Genomic DNA, 16,515 nt, shown 5'->3' with positions numbered 1-16,515 from the left:
ACGATGCAGGAAGGGGACACGTTACAACGGGCAAGCATTGACGCAGGAGGGGATGGGAGAACCAGCAACAACAACGAGTGGGTAAGAAGGGGAAAAAAGTATCCCAATCCCAGCAGGAGAGGAAGACGCTAATAAAAAAAAGTAATCAGTACTTAGTCCATGCTCCACAGAAGGGAGAAACAAACGAAGAGAAAGTGAAACCAGCATGCACTGATGAATAAAGAGTCAGCAAATAAGAGTGAAACCGACAAATGATAAGCAGTTAGTGGGCTCCAAGCCCCTTTTAAGTTACCGTCTCACAAGCTGGTGAGACGTAAAGAGTGCCTGGCCTTTAAAGGGGCCATCTGTGCACCACATTATTACTTGTTCGGAACGATTCTGTCAACTTATAAAGCACGCTCCTGTAAGCTGGTTCACCAGACAGAAGGGAAGTAACAGGCAGGTATTGCGTTGGTCTGCACCCGCTAAGCCCTTTTCATGTGGAGAAGCGTGGCTCAGTGGTTAGAGGCGGCAGACCCGGAAGCTGAGATCGGCCGTGGACCAGGGTTCGATTCCCCGCCTCGGCGGGTCTCGGGCTCAAAATTCCACGGACTCGACAATTCTCGCTCCGGTGTCTACTCGACTCACGGGGTCACACTCTGCGACTCTGGGCAATAGCTTGCTTAATCTCCACTACGGCCCCTCGCGGCGGGATGCCTGGCTTTCACCTTGTGGATACCCTGCCAGGGTATCTCACAGGGGAATACCAGGACGGGTTCCCTAAGCAAGCGCCTTGATACCTTCGGGTGATACGTGCGCTATATAAGTCGCAATAGATTTAGATGTCCGGGGTTACCCCCCACCCCCACGGTCCAATCAGAACTAAGGTGGGTTTTCACTTTAGGTATTTAAAAAATGGCACTGTTGAAATACCATAGCTAATGGGAGCCTATATGGAGTGACTCTAGGCTAGACAGACAGGAGTGGCTGGAAATCTGTTGGTTTTTGAGAGAAGTCTGTTCTGTTTGACTGCTGGCCAGCACTCGGCGCGGAAGGAACGGGGTGATAACCCAATAAGGACACAAATATTAAAAATATGCTATTATTTATTATAGCTTTTCATGATTGTCAAAGAGGTATAAAATGCACAATAAAATACATAAATATATATCCAGTATAAAAATGAACTCCTTCATAAAAATAAGTTAAAAACCATATAAATAATGCATATAAATATTCAGTTCTAAATAACAATGCATTGAATAAGACCTTTTGGTACAGGGCATTCTGCGCGCGAGATGACAATATTCCCTCATTCGCACGCGTAGTGCTTCGAAATGTTACATGTTGAGCTTGTGAGGATCCCTCAGCCCTGAGAATTGTTGTAGTTCAACCTCTGTTCGGGCAACAGGCTGAGCTGCTGACAGGCATGGGCCCTCAGAGCTCTGTTCATGGTACTCTCTTCCCAGACCTCACACAGAGCCCCCAGATCTCTGTGGACGACAGTCTTCCACCAGGCGACTCGCCGGGTCCTTCAGAGCTCTGGTCAGCGGGTCTCACAGTGACCCTCAGAGCTCTGGTCAGGGGGTCTCACACAATGACCCTCAGAGCTCTCTTAAGGGCAGTCTTTTCACGCCTCATAGAGGGTGTCTCAGAGCTTTGAATAAGGTAGATTTACAAGGGGTATTTCTCCCCTCCTCAGGTTCCATACAGTTACTCAGCCCTTCCTCTGTGGAGTCTGTCACCGGTCTTCATGAATGACCCTCTGTCTGTCCCTAGACTCCATGAGGGACACACAGTCCATCCCCAGACTCCATGAAGGGCTCTCAGCCCATCCCCAGACTGCATGAAGGGCTCTCAGTCCATCCCCAGACTGCATGAAGGGCTCTCAGTCCATTTCCAGACTCCATGCAGGGTCCTCATCTCATAGGTCTGATCTAGAGAAAGAAGCTCCAGGTCTCGTGGCTGCCGCAGTCAGCGGGGGAGGGGCAGTATTCTTTCCACAGTCACGCGGGGGTGGGTTCTGGGATAGTCCCATCAGGGCTCGGTCGTCAGCCATCTTTGATGGTGGGCTCCTGGAATGGCGTTCACAGCACCCACGCCATGCCCCGCAGAGACCCAAGCGCCAGGGTTGAGACTGGCACTATGCCATACAGCTCCAGGCGGATACGCCTCAGGCTTAGTTCAGAACATGGACTCTTCACCACCTGCCAAGAAAAGAGAGGAAGACATGAGTGCCAGAAGACAGCCAGAAGAACAGCAGCCAAGCCAGACACAAAGAGAGATAGGAAGGTGTGTGTAGGTATACAGACCCCCTCTCCCCACATAGACAGCAGCCCCCACAAAGAGGGAAGGGGAAGTGTGTTTGGGTGTACAGCACCCCCCCCCCTCCTCCACACACACACACACACAGACAGCAGCATCCTACAAAGAGATGGGGGCCTATGTGCCTCTAAAGGTGTCTACTCTTCTCTGGACTGTCTCACTCATCTCAATCCTTCTAGAGGTGTGCCCTAGACTCTCTTCTCTGGACTGTCTCACTCATCTCAATCCTTCTAGAGGTGTGCCCTAGACTCTCTTCTCTGGACTGTCTCACTCATCTCAATCCTTCCAGAGTTGTGCCCTAGACTCTCTTCTCTGGACTGTCTCTCTTCTCTCAATCCTTCGAGACCTGCGTCTGCACAAGAAGACACCCTTGCAGAGTTCTCACCGGTGGGAATACCCTGATTTCTGCTCATGAAAGATCTCACTTTGACCCCCATATCTCCATCTCTCTGCACCCCCTTTGTACTTTAGAAGGGTGGAACTCATTGGGTGAGGTGCCCAAGACTCTCTCCACTGCCCTGGCCCCCAGACCCATCTCCCCACATTCTAGCATACCTAGAGCATGACTTGTTTTTGGGTACCATCTTTCTCTGACCACTCCTGGAGTTGGCCTCAATCCCTTCTTGTTGATCCCACCTCATCAGGGGACTTTCCTGCCCATCCCCTCCAGACCAGGGTTGTGTGATCTGTCACCTCCTCACTGCCCCTTACCGTGATGAAACGCGAAGTGCAGACAGTCGTTGAGTGGATACGCCTCAGAGGTGTAGCTTGGTGGAGTCATGAACACTTCAGGGGCGCTCCTCACACACGCGAGGGGGTGTCCTTCCAGGCAGGGGGCCTCTATCGGGAAACCTTCAGGTGTGTAAAGGCTCACAGTGCAAGAGCCCCCTCTCTCCTCCACCACCGGGGCACTGTGCTTGTCCCCCTCGTTGCAGAGGTCCATGAGGATGCTGGTGATGGCGCTTTCATCTAGAGTGGGGTCCTGGTCATCGCCATGGTGTCTTCTCGTAGAGGTCCCCCAACCACTCGGGGAAGCCACCTCTTGGAGTTCCTGGTGGGCCGGCCTGCTGTACACAGAGAAGCTTTCCGCCATGCACCTCAGCTGGGAGGCCAAGAGGCTGATCTCCTGCCACTCGTGGTCCATATACTGGGGCCTCCCACTGCCGGGTGGAGAAGCCCTGAAGTTGTGTCGTGTGGTGTCCATGCTCCGCTCTCCTCCCAGTTCCTGGTATGCATCATGTGGTGACGTGGATGGAGTGGGGAGGCCGTAGTCTCCTGGCGATGAAAGGAAGCCCTCAAGCTCTCCGGCACTGTTTGGGTAGAAGTCCGACTCGGCCACCAGCGCGTCCTCCTCATGGGGACTCAGCAGAGAGTCGGGAACCAGGGCATGGAAGAGGGATGAGGAGAAGGTGCTGGAGTCCTCCTTCACCAGGCTGGGCTCCACCATGGTGTAGGCAGCGGTGCCTTCCAGTCTGACTGGTGCCAAAGGGTCTGCGACAACCTGCCAGGAATACATGTCTGGGCTGGGGTGAGTGTGGAGGTCCCAGGACTCTGCAGGAAGGGCTGCTGTGTCAGACCAGGGGGAGTCCGAGCTGGTCAGCCCCGAGAGACCAGAAGCGTCGGACTCTGGGGTGTATGGAGGGGTGAAGGCAAAGGATGTGTCCAGGAAAGGATCTTCCATCTGCGTCTGAAGGGAGACCCCTGGGCTGGTCTGCAGCACTCTAGCACGCTTGCTCTCTCGGTCCTTGGAGGCGCCCTTCCGCTTGAGGGTCCCTGGAAGTGTACCCCGGTTGTTGAGGTCGCTGCTCTCTCCAGGCCTGGACTGCTGACCTCCTTCCATGGATGAGCCAGTGGTGGTCTTCCAGGCGCTACTGGTCAGGTGCTGCGGACGCAGGTAGCAGGCCTCTTCTGCACTGTTGGAACAAGAATCATTGACTATGAGAGACAGTTCACTCGGAGACAAAGAGATACACAAAGAGGGGGTCACAGCACCCCTCGACTTATGGCTACATCTTATGAATTAAAATGAGATGTATCACAGCGCGCACATACCAGAAGGCGTCAATGCGCTAAAAGACTAGGGCGCATATGATCAAGAACCGTTTTATAATTATCGCCGGTTTAGCGGCAGGAAACTGCTGCTAGAGCAGCAATAATGAGCTTGATAATATTCCCTTGTGAATTCCCATAGAAGCCCATGCTCTGGCTAAAGCGGCAATCATTTTAACGCCCTTCTTGATAATATGCCCCTAGGTCATTCAGGTGAGAAAAGAGCAAAAAACAATAATTTCTGTGCTATGTCTGGAGATTACTGAGTGAAAAGCAAGTTGTCAGTGCGTTTCTGGAAGCATGGGAAACCAGGCCAGAGAGCTGTCGAGGGAGAGAATTCCACACATTGGCTGTAATCTCACTTACCATAAAGGAAAGCATCTTTTATATCACTAGGCGCTACAGAAGGCTGGGCTGGGCATCAAAAGCTCCTGCCTACTAGAAGCAGGCATTAGAAGGGGAAATGGGTTTATTTCTCATACAAATAAATCTCTGCAGGTACTTCTGCTGCATTTCACAGCACACATCCAAAGCATGGGACTCTTCCGAGTTTGTCTGGGCATAGGAAGATGGACTCGAAGAGTGGACATCCTGTGCTAGGAACCGTACACGCTCTTGTGCACCCTGGCACGAGGCGGCCCTGTGTGACCACCAGCGTTTGGGATGACAATGCCAGAAGCTCTGGTGTCTGAAAAGGTGTGCACACTGTGTGTGAGAGTGTGTGCGTGGGAGGTCTCACCTGAGGATCCGGTTCATACAGCCAATGGTCTGCCCATGTCTCTCTCTTGTTGCAGTGACCTGAACCCACGTGTGGGTCAGTCCTTCCGACAGCATCCGCACGACAAACTTCACTTCACCAGAGCTGTCACCTCGCACTGTGGACAGAAGGAAGGAGCAAAGGTGAGACAACAGCAGTCTCAAGGTGTGAGAGTCAGGGGTGGAGAGATGAGCACAGGTGAGGTCTGCAGCGGTCTCACAGGCCAGGGTGTGAGGGTCAGGGGGTAGACGCGAGGAGAGATGAGCACAGGTGAGGGGTGCAGCGGTCTCACAGGCCAGGGTGTGAGGGTCAGGGGCGAGGAGAGGTGAGCACAGGTGAGGACTGCAGCGGTCTCACAGACCAAGGTGTGAGGGTCAGGGGCGAGGAGAGGTGAGCACAGGTGAGGGGTGCAGCGGTCTCACAGGCCAGGGTGTGAGGGTCAGGGGCGAGGAGAGGTGAGCACAGGTGAGGACTGCAGCGGTCTCACAGACCAAGGTGTGAGGGTCAAGGGTATAGAGATGAGCACAGGTGAGGGGTGCAGCGGTCTCACAGGCCAGGGTGTGAGGGTCAGTGGTGGAGAGATGAGCACAGGTGAGGACTGCAGCGGTCTCACAGACCAAGGTGTGACGGTCAGGTGAGGTGTTCAGCGGTCTGCAGCGGTCTAACAGACCAAGGTGTGAGGGTCAGGGGTGGAGAGATGAGCATAGGTGAGGTCTGCAGCGGTCTAACAGACCAAGGTGTGAGGGTCAGGGGTGGAGAGATAAGCACAGGTGAGGTCTGCAGCGGTCTCACAGACCAAAGTGTGAGGGTCAGGGGTGGAGAGATGAGCACAGGTGAGGCCTGCAGCGGTCTCACAGACCAGGGTGTGAGGGTCAGGGGTGGAGAGATGAGCACAGGTGAGGGGTGCAGCGGTCTCACAGACCAAGGTGTGAGGATCAAGGGTGTAGGGCCGAGGAGAGAGGTGCACAGGTGAGGCCTGAAGCCGTCTCACAGACCAAGGTGTGAGGGTCAGGGGTGTAGACGCGAGGAGAGATGAGCACAGGTGAGGCCTGCAGCGGTCTCACAGACCAAGGTGTGAGGGTCAGGGGGTAGACGCGAGGAGAGATGAGCACAGGTGAGGCCTGCAGCGGTCTCACAGACCAAGGTGTGACGGTCAGGTGAGGTGTTCAGCGGTCTGCAGCGGTCTCACAGACCAAGGTGTGAGGGTCAGGGGGTAGACGCGAGGAGAGGTGAGCACAGGTGAGGTCTGCAGCGGTCTCACAGACCAAGGTGTGAGGGTCAGGTGAGGTGTGCAGCGGTCTCACAGACCAAGGTGTGAGGGTCAAGGGTGTAGAGATGAGCACAGGTGAGGACTGCAGCGGTCTCACAGACCAAGGTGTGACGGTCAGGTGAGGTGTGCAGCGGTCTCACAGACCAAGGTGTGAGGGTCAAGGGTGTAGGGGCGAGGAGAGGTGAGCACAGGTGAGGGGTGCAGCGGTCTCACAGACCAGGGTGTGAGGGTCAGGGGTGGAGAGATGAGCACAGGTGAGGCCTGCAGCGGTCTCACAGACCAGGGTGTGAGGGTCAGGGGTGGAGAGATGAGAACAGGTGAGGGGTGCAGCGGTCTCACAGACCAAGGTGTGAGGATCAAGGGTGTAGGGGCGAGGAGAGAGGAGCACAGGTGAGGCCTGAAGCCGTCTCACAGACCAAGGTGTGAGGGTCAGGGGTGTAGACGCGAGGAGAGATGAGCACAGGTGAGGCCTGCAGCGGTCTCACAGACCAAGGTGTGAGGGTCAGGGGGTAGACGCGAGGAGAGAGGAGCACAGGTGAGGCCTGAAGCCGTCTCACAGACCAAGGTGTGAGGGTCAGGGGTGTAGACGCGAGGAGAGATGAGCACAGGTGAGGCCTGCAGCGGTCTCACAGACCAAGGTGTGAGGGTCAGGGGGTAGACGTGAGGAGAGAGGAGCACAGGTGAGGCCTGAAGCCGTCTCACAGACCAAGGTGTGAGGGTCAGGGGTGTAGACGCGAGGAGAGATGAGCACAGGTGAGGCCTGCAGCGGTCTCACAGACCAAGGTGTGAGGGTCAGGGGGTAGACGCGAGGAGAGATGAGCACAGGTGAGGTCTGCAGCGGTCTCACAGACCAAGGTGTGAGGGTCAGGGGATAGACGCGAGGAGAGGTGAGCACAGGTGAGGCCTGCAGCGGTCTCACAGACCAAGGTGTGAGGGTCAGGGGGTAGACGCGAGGAGAGGTGAGCACAGGTGAGGACTGCAGCGGTCTCACAGACCAAGGTGTGAGGGTCAGGGAGTAGACGCGAGGAGAGGTGAGCACAGGTGAGGTCTGCAGCGGTCTCACAGACCAAGGTGTGAGGGTCAGGTGAGGTGTGCAGCGGTCTCACAGACCAAGGTGTGAGGGTCAAGGGTGTAGAGATGAGCACAGGTGAGGGGTGCAGCGGTCTCACAGGCCAGGGTGTGAGGGTCAGTGGTGGAGAGATGAGCACAGGTGAGGACTGCAGCGGTCTCACAGACCAAGGTGTGAGGGTCAGGTGAGGTGTTCAGCGGTCTGCAGCGGTCTCACAGACCAGGGTGTGAGTGTCAGGGTGGGGAGGGGGGGCACACTTGTGGGCTCTGAGAGGTCCAAGGAGGGTAATCTGGGGGTCAGTTGGATCAAGGCCAAGGGGTCGGGGGCAGGGAGGTGAAGCAGGGGCGGGGTGCAGTAGGGTCCCTGTGCTCGTGGGCCAGCTGTAGTGTCACTCATGTGAGGCGGCTGCAGTGTCACTCATGTGAGGCGGCTGTAGTGTCACTCATGTGAGGCGGCTGTAGTGTCACTCATGTGAGGCGGCTGTAGTGTCACTCATGTGAGGCGGCTGTAGTGTCACTCATGTGGGGCGGCTGTAGTGTCACTCATGTGAGGCTGCTGCAGTGTCACTCATGTGAGGCGGCTGTAGTGTCACTCATGTGAGGCGGCTGTAGTGTCACTCATGTGAGGCGGCTGCAGTGTCACTCATGTGGGGCGGCTGTAGTGTCACTCATGTGAGGCGGCTGTAGTGTCACTCATGTGAGGCGGCTGTAGTGTCACTCATGTGAGGCGACTGTAGTGTCACTCATGTGAGGCTGCTGCAGTGTCACTCATGTGAGGCGACTGTAGTGTCACTCATGTGAGGCTGCTGCAGTGTCACTCATGTGGGGCGGCTGTAGTGTCACTCATGTGAGGCTGCTGCAGTGTCACTCATGTGAGGCGGCTGCAGTGTCACTCATGTGAGGCGGCTGTAGTGTCACTTATGTGAGGCGGCTGTAGTGTCACTCATGTGAGGCGGCTGTAGTGTCACTCATGTGGGGCGGCTGCAGTGTCACTCATGTGAGGCGGCTGTAGTGTCACTCATGTGAGGCTGCTGCAGTGTCACTCATGTGAGGCGGCTGTAGTGTCACTCATGTGAGGCGGCTGTAGTGTCACTCATGTGAGGCGGCTGCAGTGTCACTCATGTGAGGCGGCTGCAGTGTCACTCATGTGAGGCGGCTGTAGTGTCACTCATGTGAGGCGACTGTAGTGTCACTCATGTGAGGCGGCTGTAGTGTCACTCATGTGAGGTGGCTGTAGTGTCACTCATGTGAGGCGGCTGTAGTGTCACTCATGTGAGGCGGCTGCAGTGTCACTCATGTGAGGCGGCTGTAGTGTCACTCATGTGAGGCTGCTGCAGTGTCACTCATGTGAGGCAGCTGTAGTGTCACTCATGTGGGGCGGCTGCAGTGTCACTCATGTGAGGCGGCTGTAGGGTCACTCATGTGAGGCGGCTGTAGTGTCAAACATGTGGGGCGGCTGCAGTGTCACTCATGTGAGGCGGCTGTCGTGTCACTCATGTGAGGCTGCTGCAGTGTCACTCATGTGAGGCGACTGTAGTGTCACTCATGTGAGGCGACTGTAGTGTCACTCATGTGAGGCGGCTGTAGTGTCACTCATGTGAGGCGGCTGTAGTGTCACTCATGTGAGGCGGCTGCAGTGTCACTCATGTGAGGCGGCTGTCGTGTCACTCATGTGAGGCGGCTGTAGTGTCACTCATGTGAGGCGACTGTAGTGTCACTCATGTGAGGCGGCTGTAGTGTCACTCATGTGAGGCGACTGTAGTGTCACTCATGTGAGGCGGCTGTAGTGTCACTCATGTGAGGCTGCTGCAGTGTCACTCATGTGAGGCGGCTGCAGTGTCACTCATGTGAGGCGGCTGTAGTGTCACTCATGTGGGGCGGCTGCAGTGTCACTCATGTGAGGTGGCTGTAGTGTCACTCATGTGAGGCGGCTGTAGTGTCACTCATGTGGGGCGGCTGTAGTGTCACTCATGTGGGGCGGCTGTAGTGTCACTCATGTGAGGCGGCTGTAGTGTCACTCATGTGAGGCGGCTGTAGTGTCACTCATGTGAGGCGGTTGTAGTGTTACTTACGCAGCTCCCGGTGCCGGGCCGCCCCTAGGCTCAGGTCCTCGGGATGAAGCAAGCTGTACCAGGAGCGACCAATCAGCTGGCTCGGCTGGTACCCAAGGTGATGGAGCACGCTGTGGAGCAAGAGGTTAGAGGTCACTTGATGTTTAACATAGGATGGAAGGGGCGTGGCTTAAGACATGTCTGAGGGCCCAATTCACAGAACTAACTTAAGACAAAATCCTAAACGTACTACCATTTTGGTATTCACAGAAGTTACGACTCCTAACTTTACTACTCCTAAACTGAGAAAAATCCTAACTTTAAGACTTTCGGTATTCACAGAAGGCATTTACTCATTTCAGTATTCACAGAAGTTAGGAGTCCTAACTTGATGCCCCTGCACACACCCCCTCCTGCCCACATGCCCCAGCACATGACTTCACCTGCCCTCTTCCTGCCCCCTGCTGCCCACATGCCCCTGCTCTCAGGCTCACCTGCCCACATGCCCCCGCCCATGAACTCACCTGTCCGTCACCTCTGTCAGCCGCATGTCCAGGGTGTGCTGGCTCCGGAAGGAGGCGCTGTGGGGCAGGTCTGGCTCCTCGGACCCGGGCTCCAGGGGGGTGCAGAGGGCCAGGAAGGTGGCGTCGGCCGTGGAGGGCACGAAGCGGCCCCGGACCAGCACTGCCCGGTCCCCACCGTGCTGCAGGCGCCGCGTCTTCTCACTCTGCAGGTGGCACACGAAGCTGGTCTCTGAGGAGGGCAGAAAGGCAAAGGTGAGGGCACTGGACACCATCGAGGGGGGCAGAGGGAGGGTTAGATCCTTGGGCTTACGAGCAGTAGCAGCACCCCCTCCCCCCCCCCCCCCCCGCAGCGCCTTGAGACCCTCACGGGTAAGTAGTCTTGATTGATTGGGCAGCACCGGGGTGTGGTCTGGGCATTACCGGGTAAAGGAGGGGAGGGGAGGGGAGGAGAGGGGAGGGGAGGAGAGGGGAGGGGAGAAGAGGAGGGGAGGGGGGGAGAGGAGAGGAGAGGAGAGGAGAGGGGAGGAGAGGAGAGGAGAGGGGAGGAGAGGAGAGGGGAGGAGAGGAGAGGAGAGGAGAGGGGAGGAGAGGGGAGGGGAGGGGAGGGGAGGGGAGGAGAGGGGAGGGGAGGGGAGGAGGAGGAGATGAGAGGGGAGGGGAGGAGAAGGGAGGGGAGGAGAGGGGAGGGGAGGAGAGGGGAGGGGAGGAGAGGGGAGGAGAGGGGAGGAGAGGAGAGGGGAGGAGAGGAGAGGGGAGGAGAGGAGAGGGGAGGAGAGGGGAGGGGAGGGGAGGGGAGAGGGGAGGAGAGGGGAGGAGAGGAGAGGAGAGGGGAGGGGAGGAGAGGGGAGGAGAGGAGAGGAGAGGAGAGGAGAGGGGAGAGGGGAGGGGAGGGGAGGAGAGGGGAGAGGGGAGGGGAGGGGAGGAGAGAGGAGGGGAGGGGAGGAGAGGAGAGGAGAGGAGAGGAGAGGGGAGGAGAGGAGAGGAGAGGAGAGGGGAGGGGAGAGGGGAGGGGAGGGGAGGAGAGGGGAGAAGAGGAGGGGAGGGGAGGAGAGGGGAGAAGAGGAGAGGAGAGGGGAGGAGAGGGGAGGAGAGGAGAGGAGAGGAGAGGGGAGGGGAGAGGGGAGGGGAGGGGAGGAGAGGGGAGAAGAGGAGGGGAGGGGAGGAGAGGGGAGAAGAGGAGAGGAGAGGGGAGAGGGGAGGGGAGGGGAGGAGAGGGGAGAGGGGAGGGGAGGGGAGGAGAGGGGAGAAGAGGAAAGGAGAGGAGAGTAGAGGAGAGGGGAGAGGGGAGGGGAGGGGAGGAGAGGGGAGAAGAGGAGGAGAGGGGAGAAGAGGAGAGGAGAGGAGAGGGAAGGGGAGGGGGGGGAGGAGAGGAGAGGAGAGGAGAGAAGAGGAGAGGTCTCACACAGGCAGAGACACTGAGTGAGTGATTGAGGGCCTCATGCTTCTACGACCCTTTATTGCGGGGGCACGCCCCCCCTGCATACATTATACCTGGCGCAGGTAGAATGTAGCACAAGGTTTTACAAAGTGACGCGTCTGCTTAGATGTCTCACTTTGTTTTAATGGCGCAACGGTGCATTTGTTTTACGCCGCGGGGGCGGCACAAAAAGTGACGCAACGGCGGCGCAAAAGTATTGCAAGGCTCATAAATGAATGCCCTGAGGGAGCAGACGTTGGTCTCACACGGGCAGAATGGAGAGTCCCTGAGGGAGTGGGCGAGGGTCCCACAGAGAGACCCTGAGCTGCTTGAGGGCACTCACCTGAGCCCGGCGCGCCCTCTGCCTCTCGCAGGCTCCTCTGCACCTCCGGCACCTCCGAGTCTTGAATGAGGTCAAAGAGGGAGTCCCCCTGAGCGAGCAGCTCCACCTGTGGAGGGAGAAGAGGGTGAGATACAGGTAAGTACAGGAGCTGAGGTCACACACTGAGTCAGGGGCTGAGCAGGGAGTCAAAGCCCTGGCTGCTCAGCCAGCCCTCATACTTGCCACAGTACCCCCCTGCTAGCCACAGGGAGCCGAACCAAAGCTAAGACAAGGCAAAACCCCTTCCAGCCAGGCCACACCCACCTAGACACAGCCTCTTCCACACACCACCTCAAACACACCAGAACATGATGATAGCCAACCCAGCCCCTGCTAGCCACAACCCCAACCCCAACCCCTGCCTGCTAACCCCAGACCCTGCTAGCCAGCACCAGCCCCTGCTAGCCACCCCCGGACCTCTGCTAGCCACTCCCAGACCCTGCTAGCCACTACCCCAACCCCAACCCCTGCCTGCTAACCCCAGCCCCTGCTAGCCAACACCAGCCCCAGCTAGCCACTCCCAGACCCTGCTAGCCACTCCCAGACCCTGCTAGCCACTACCCCAACCCCAACCCCTGCCTGCTAACCCCAGCCCCTGCTAGCCAACACCAGCCCCTGCTAGCCACCCCCAGACCCTGCTAGCCACAACCCTAACTTCTACCTGCTAACCCCAGCCCCTGCTAGCCACCCCCAGACCCTGCTAGCCATCACCAGCTCCTGCTAGCCACCCCCAGACCCTGCTAGCCACCCCCAGACCCTGCTAGCTAACACCAGTCCCTGCTAGCCACCCCCAGCCCCTGCTAGCCACCCCAGACCCTGCTAGCCACCCCCAGCCCCTGCTAGCCATCCCCAGACCCTGCTAGCCAGCACCAGCCCCTGCTAGCCACACCCCCTGCCTGCGAATGCCAGCACCTGCTAGCCACCCCCAGATCCTGCTAGCCAGCACCAGCCCCTGCTAGCCACCCTCAGACCCTGCTAGCCAGCAGCAGCCCCTGCTAGCCACCCCCAGACCCTGCTAGCCACAACCACAGCCCCTGCTAGCCAACACCCGACCCATGATAGCCAACACCAACCTATGCTAACCAACACCAGCCCCTGTTAGCCAACCACAGCCCCTGCTATCCTGCACATGCCCCTACTAGCCAACCCACAACCCTGCTAGCCAACGCTAGCCCCTGCTAGCCAGACCACGGCCTAGGGCCTTCTGACTCATCCTAGGTAGCATGGCGCAGAGCCTGCATAGCGCCTCGACGCCCTGGTAGCGCGCGGCGCTCTAGGGGTACTCACCATGGTGTAGCCCAGGTAGTCCACGACGTTGTCCGTGATGGCGACCAGCTTGCCCTGGGCGGAGAGGGCCATGATGAACCCTGGCAGAGCGGGCAGGGGGTCCAGCCCCGTGGGGGGCGTCCTCGAATCCGGCACACCTTGGAAGGCACCTGGAACCCAGAGCAGAGAGGTGAGGTCTTGAACCCCTGCCACATGTACCCCTGCCACTGCCCCTTAAACCCCTGCCACATGAACTCACCCAGAGCAGAGCGGGGAGGCCTTGAACCCCTGCCACTTGAACCCACCCAGAGGAGAGAGGTGAGGCCTTGAACCCCTGCCACATGTACCCACCCAGAGCAGAGAGGTGAGGCCTTGAACCCCTGCCACGTGAACCCACCCAGAGCAGAGAGATGAGGCCTTGAACCCCTGCCACGTGAACCCACCCAGAGGAGAGAGGTGCGGCCTTGAACCCCTGCCACGTGAACCCACCCAGAGCAGAGAGGTGAGGCCTTGAACCCCTGCCACGTGAACCCACCCAGAGCCGAGAGCTGAGGCCTTGAACCCCTGCCACATGTACCCACCCAGAGCAGAGAGGTGAGGCCGTGAACCCCTGCCACGTGAACCCACCCAGAGCAGAGAGGTGAGGCCTTGAACCCCTGCCACGTGAACCCACCCAGAGCAGAGAGGTGAGGCCTTGACCCCTGCCACATGAACCCATCTAGAGCAGAGAGGTGAGGCCTTGAACCCCTGCCACGTGAACCAGAGCAGAGAGGTGAGGCCTTGAACCCCTGCCACATGTACCCCTGCCACTGCCCCTTGAACCCCTGCCACATGAACCCACCCAGAGCAGAGCGGTGAGGCCTTGAACCCCTGCCACTTGAACCCACCCAGAGCAGAGAGGTGAGGCCTTGAACCCCTGCCACATGAACCCACCCAGAGCAGAGAGGTGAGGCCTTGAACCCCTGCCACATTAACCCACCCAGAGCAGAGAGGTGAGGCCTTGAACCCCTGCCACGTGAACCCACCCAGAGCAGAGAGGTGAGGCCTTGAACCCCTGCCACATGTACCCCTGCCACTGCCCCATGAACCCCTGCCACATGAACCCACCCAGAGTAGAGAGGTGAGGCCTTGAACCCCTGCCACTTGAACCCACCCAGAGCAGAGAGGTGAGGCCTTAAACCCCTGCCACGTGAACCCAGCCAGAGCAGAGAGGCGAGGCCTTGAACCCCTGCCACATGTACCCACCCAGAGCAGAGAGGTGAGGCCTTGAACCCCTGCCATGTGAACACCCAGAGCAGAGAGGTGAGGCCTTGAACCCCTGCCACATGAACCCACCCAGAGCAGAGAGGTGAGGCCTTGAACCCCTGCCACGTGAACCCACCCAGAGCAGAGAGGTAAGGCCTTGAACCCCTGCCACGTGAACCCACCCAGAGCAGAGAGGTGAGGCCTTGAACCCCTGCCACTTAAACCCACCCAGAGCAGAGAGGTGAAGCATTGAACCCCTGCCACATGAACCCACCCAGAGCAGAGAGGTGAGGCCTTAAACCCCTGCCACATGAACCCACCCAGAGCAGAGAGGTGAGGCCTTGAACCCCTGCCACATGAACCCAGCCAGAGCAGAGAGGTGAGGCCTTGAACCCCTGACACGTGAACCCACCCAGAGCAGAGAGGTGAGGCCTTGAACCCCTGCCACGTGAACCCACCCAGAGCAGAGAGGTGAGGCATTGAACCCCTGCCACATGAACCCACCCAGAGCAGAGAGGTGAGGCCTTGAACCCCTGCCACGTGACCCCACCCAGAGCAGAGAGGTGAGGCCTTGAACCCCTGCCACATGAACCCACCCAGAGCAGAGAGGTGAGGCCTTGAACCCCTGCCACATATACCCACCCAGAGCAGAGAGGTGAGGCTTTGAACCCCTGCTACGTGAACCCACCCAGAGCAGAGAGGAGAGGCCTTGAACCCCTGCCACGTGAACCCACCCAGAGCAGAGAGGTGAGGCCTTGAACCCCTGCCACATGAACCCACCCAGAGCAGAGAGGTGCGACCTTGAACCCCTGCCACGTGAACCCACCCAGAGCAGAGAGGTGAGGCCTTGAACCCCTGCCATGTGAACCCACCCAGAGCAAAGAGGTGAGGCCTTGAACCCACCCAGAGCAGAGAGGTGAGGCCTTGAACCCCTGCCACATGTACCCACCCAGAGCAGAGAGGTGAGGCTTTTAACCCCTGCTACGTGAACCCACCCAGAGCAGAGAGGTGAGGCTTTGAACCCCTGCTACGTGAACCCACCCAGAGCAGAGAGGTGAGGCCTTGAACCCCTGTCACATGTACCCACCCAGAGCAGAGAGGTGAGGCCTTGAACCCCTGCCCCTTGAACCTCAGACCCCTCACTCACCTTCAGAGAGGCGCTGGCTGCGCATGCGCAGACACACCAGCCCCATGGTCTGCAGGTAGGACAGGCGCCCCCTGTGCTCGGCCGGGAGGGGCAGCAGCTCCCGCAGGGCCCGGATCTCAGCGTTCATGAGGTCCCGGCGCGCCTTCGAGGCGCCTTTGGTGGAGCTGGAGGGGAGAGAGCAAGAGAGGCAAACATGAGGCTCTGGACCTGGGGGGGGGGAGAGGGGAGAGAGAGAGAGGAGAGGGAGAGAGAGGGAGAGAGGGAGAGAGAGAGAGAGAGATAGATGGAGTGGTGGCAGTGCCAGTCTTTACCGGAAGGGTCTCTCGGCGCTGCCCCTCGGCGGGTCTCCTCGCTGGCACCCCTCGGCGGGCGCCCCCGGGCACTGCTGGCCGCTCACCGTCATGATCCTGCAGGGAGAAGGGCAGAGTTACTGGGGTTCAAGAGCTCACTGTGGGGGCAGCGGCGGGGGCGCCCCCTGCAGCCGGGCACCCTGAGGAGCCTGGCACCCTCTGTGCCCTCTGCGAGGAGCCACAGCCTGGCACCCTCAGGTCCTGGCACCCTGTGTGCTCACTGTGAGCGCAGCGACAGTGGCAGGGGGGGCCAGACATCCAGGCTTGGCACGACTGGCACCCTGCCCTCTCAGAGTCCCATGCATGCCCCCCCCCCCCCCGAGTGACCCACCGCCCCCCTGGAGGACTCAACCCCTGGCCACGCTGAGCCCCTGAGCTGCCGGGCCGGTGTGCCCAGGGTCACACTCCGCGCCAGCACAGGGATGCATCCCAGTCGGGGCGCACTCTCCTCCTGGACTCTGCAGCGCCTCGAGTCCGGGGTCTCTAGCGCTGCGCTCTACAGTGACCTGAGCTGCCGAGCCGGTGTGCCCAGGGTCACACTCCGAGTCAGATCCACAGTCATCCATCTCTGATGGGGCCACTCACCTCCCGCGGCCTGTAGCGCCTCGAGTCGGTGGCGCAGCGCTGTGCACTCTGCTCTCCCTGCACCCCCACGGTTATCCTTTGCAGCCGGGGTCGGTAGCGC

At 58.9% G+C, this 16,515-nt stretch overlaps 1 protein-coding gene across 1 annotated transcript; it reads right to left on the bottom strand.

Annotated features, from left to right (window-relative positions):
• Positions 1-1,502: 1,502 nt before the first annotated feature.
• Positions 1,503-15,883, bottom strand: LOC144762117 (uncharacterized). The gene is made up of 9 exons (XM_078647240.1): positions 15,792-15,883; positions 15,481-15,644; positions 13,110-13,258; positions 11,784-11,889; positions 10,024-10,252; positions 9,521-9,630; positions 5,093-5,228; positions 3,016-4,217; positions 1,503-2,186 (listed from the first exon to the last, which is right to left on the bottom strand). The coding sequence occupies exons 1-9, from the start codon at positions 15,881-15,883 to the stop codon at positions 2,164-2,166; spliced, it is 2,211 nt and encodes a 736-aa protein (XP_078503366.1). The 3' UTR covers positions 1,503-2,163.
• Between the last annotated feature and the right edge of the window lie 632 nt (positions 15,884-16,515).

The sequence above is a fragment of the Lissotriton helveticus genome, chromosome 6 (genome assembly GCF_964261635.1).
Source record: "Lissotriton helveticus chromosome 6, aLisHel1.1, whole genome shotgun sequence".
Lineage (NCBI taxonomy): Eukaryota > Metazoa > Chordata > Amphibia > Caudata > Salamandridae > Lissotriton > Lissotriton helveticus.
Note: the sequence above shows the minus strand (reverse complement) of the source record. Positions and strands in the feature narration are given on the sequence as shown.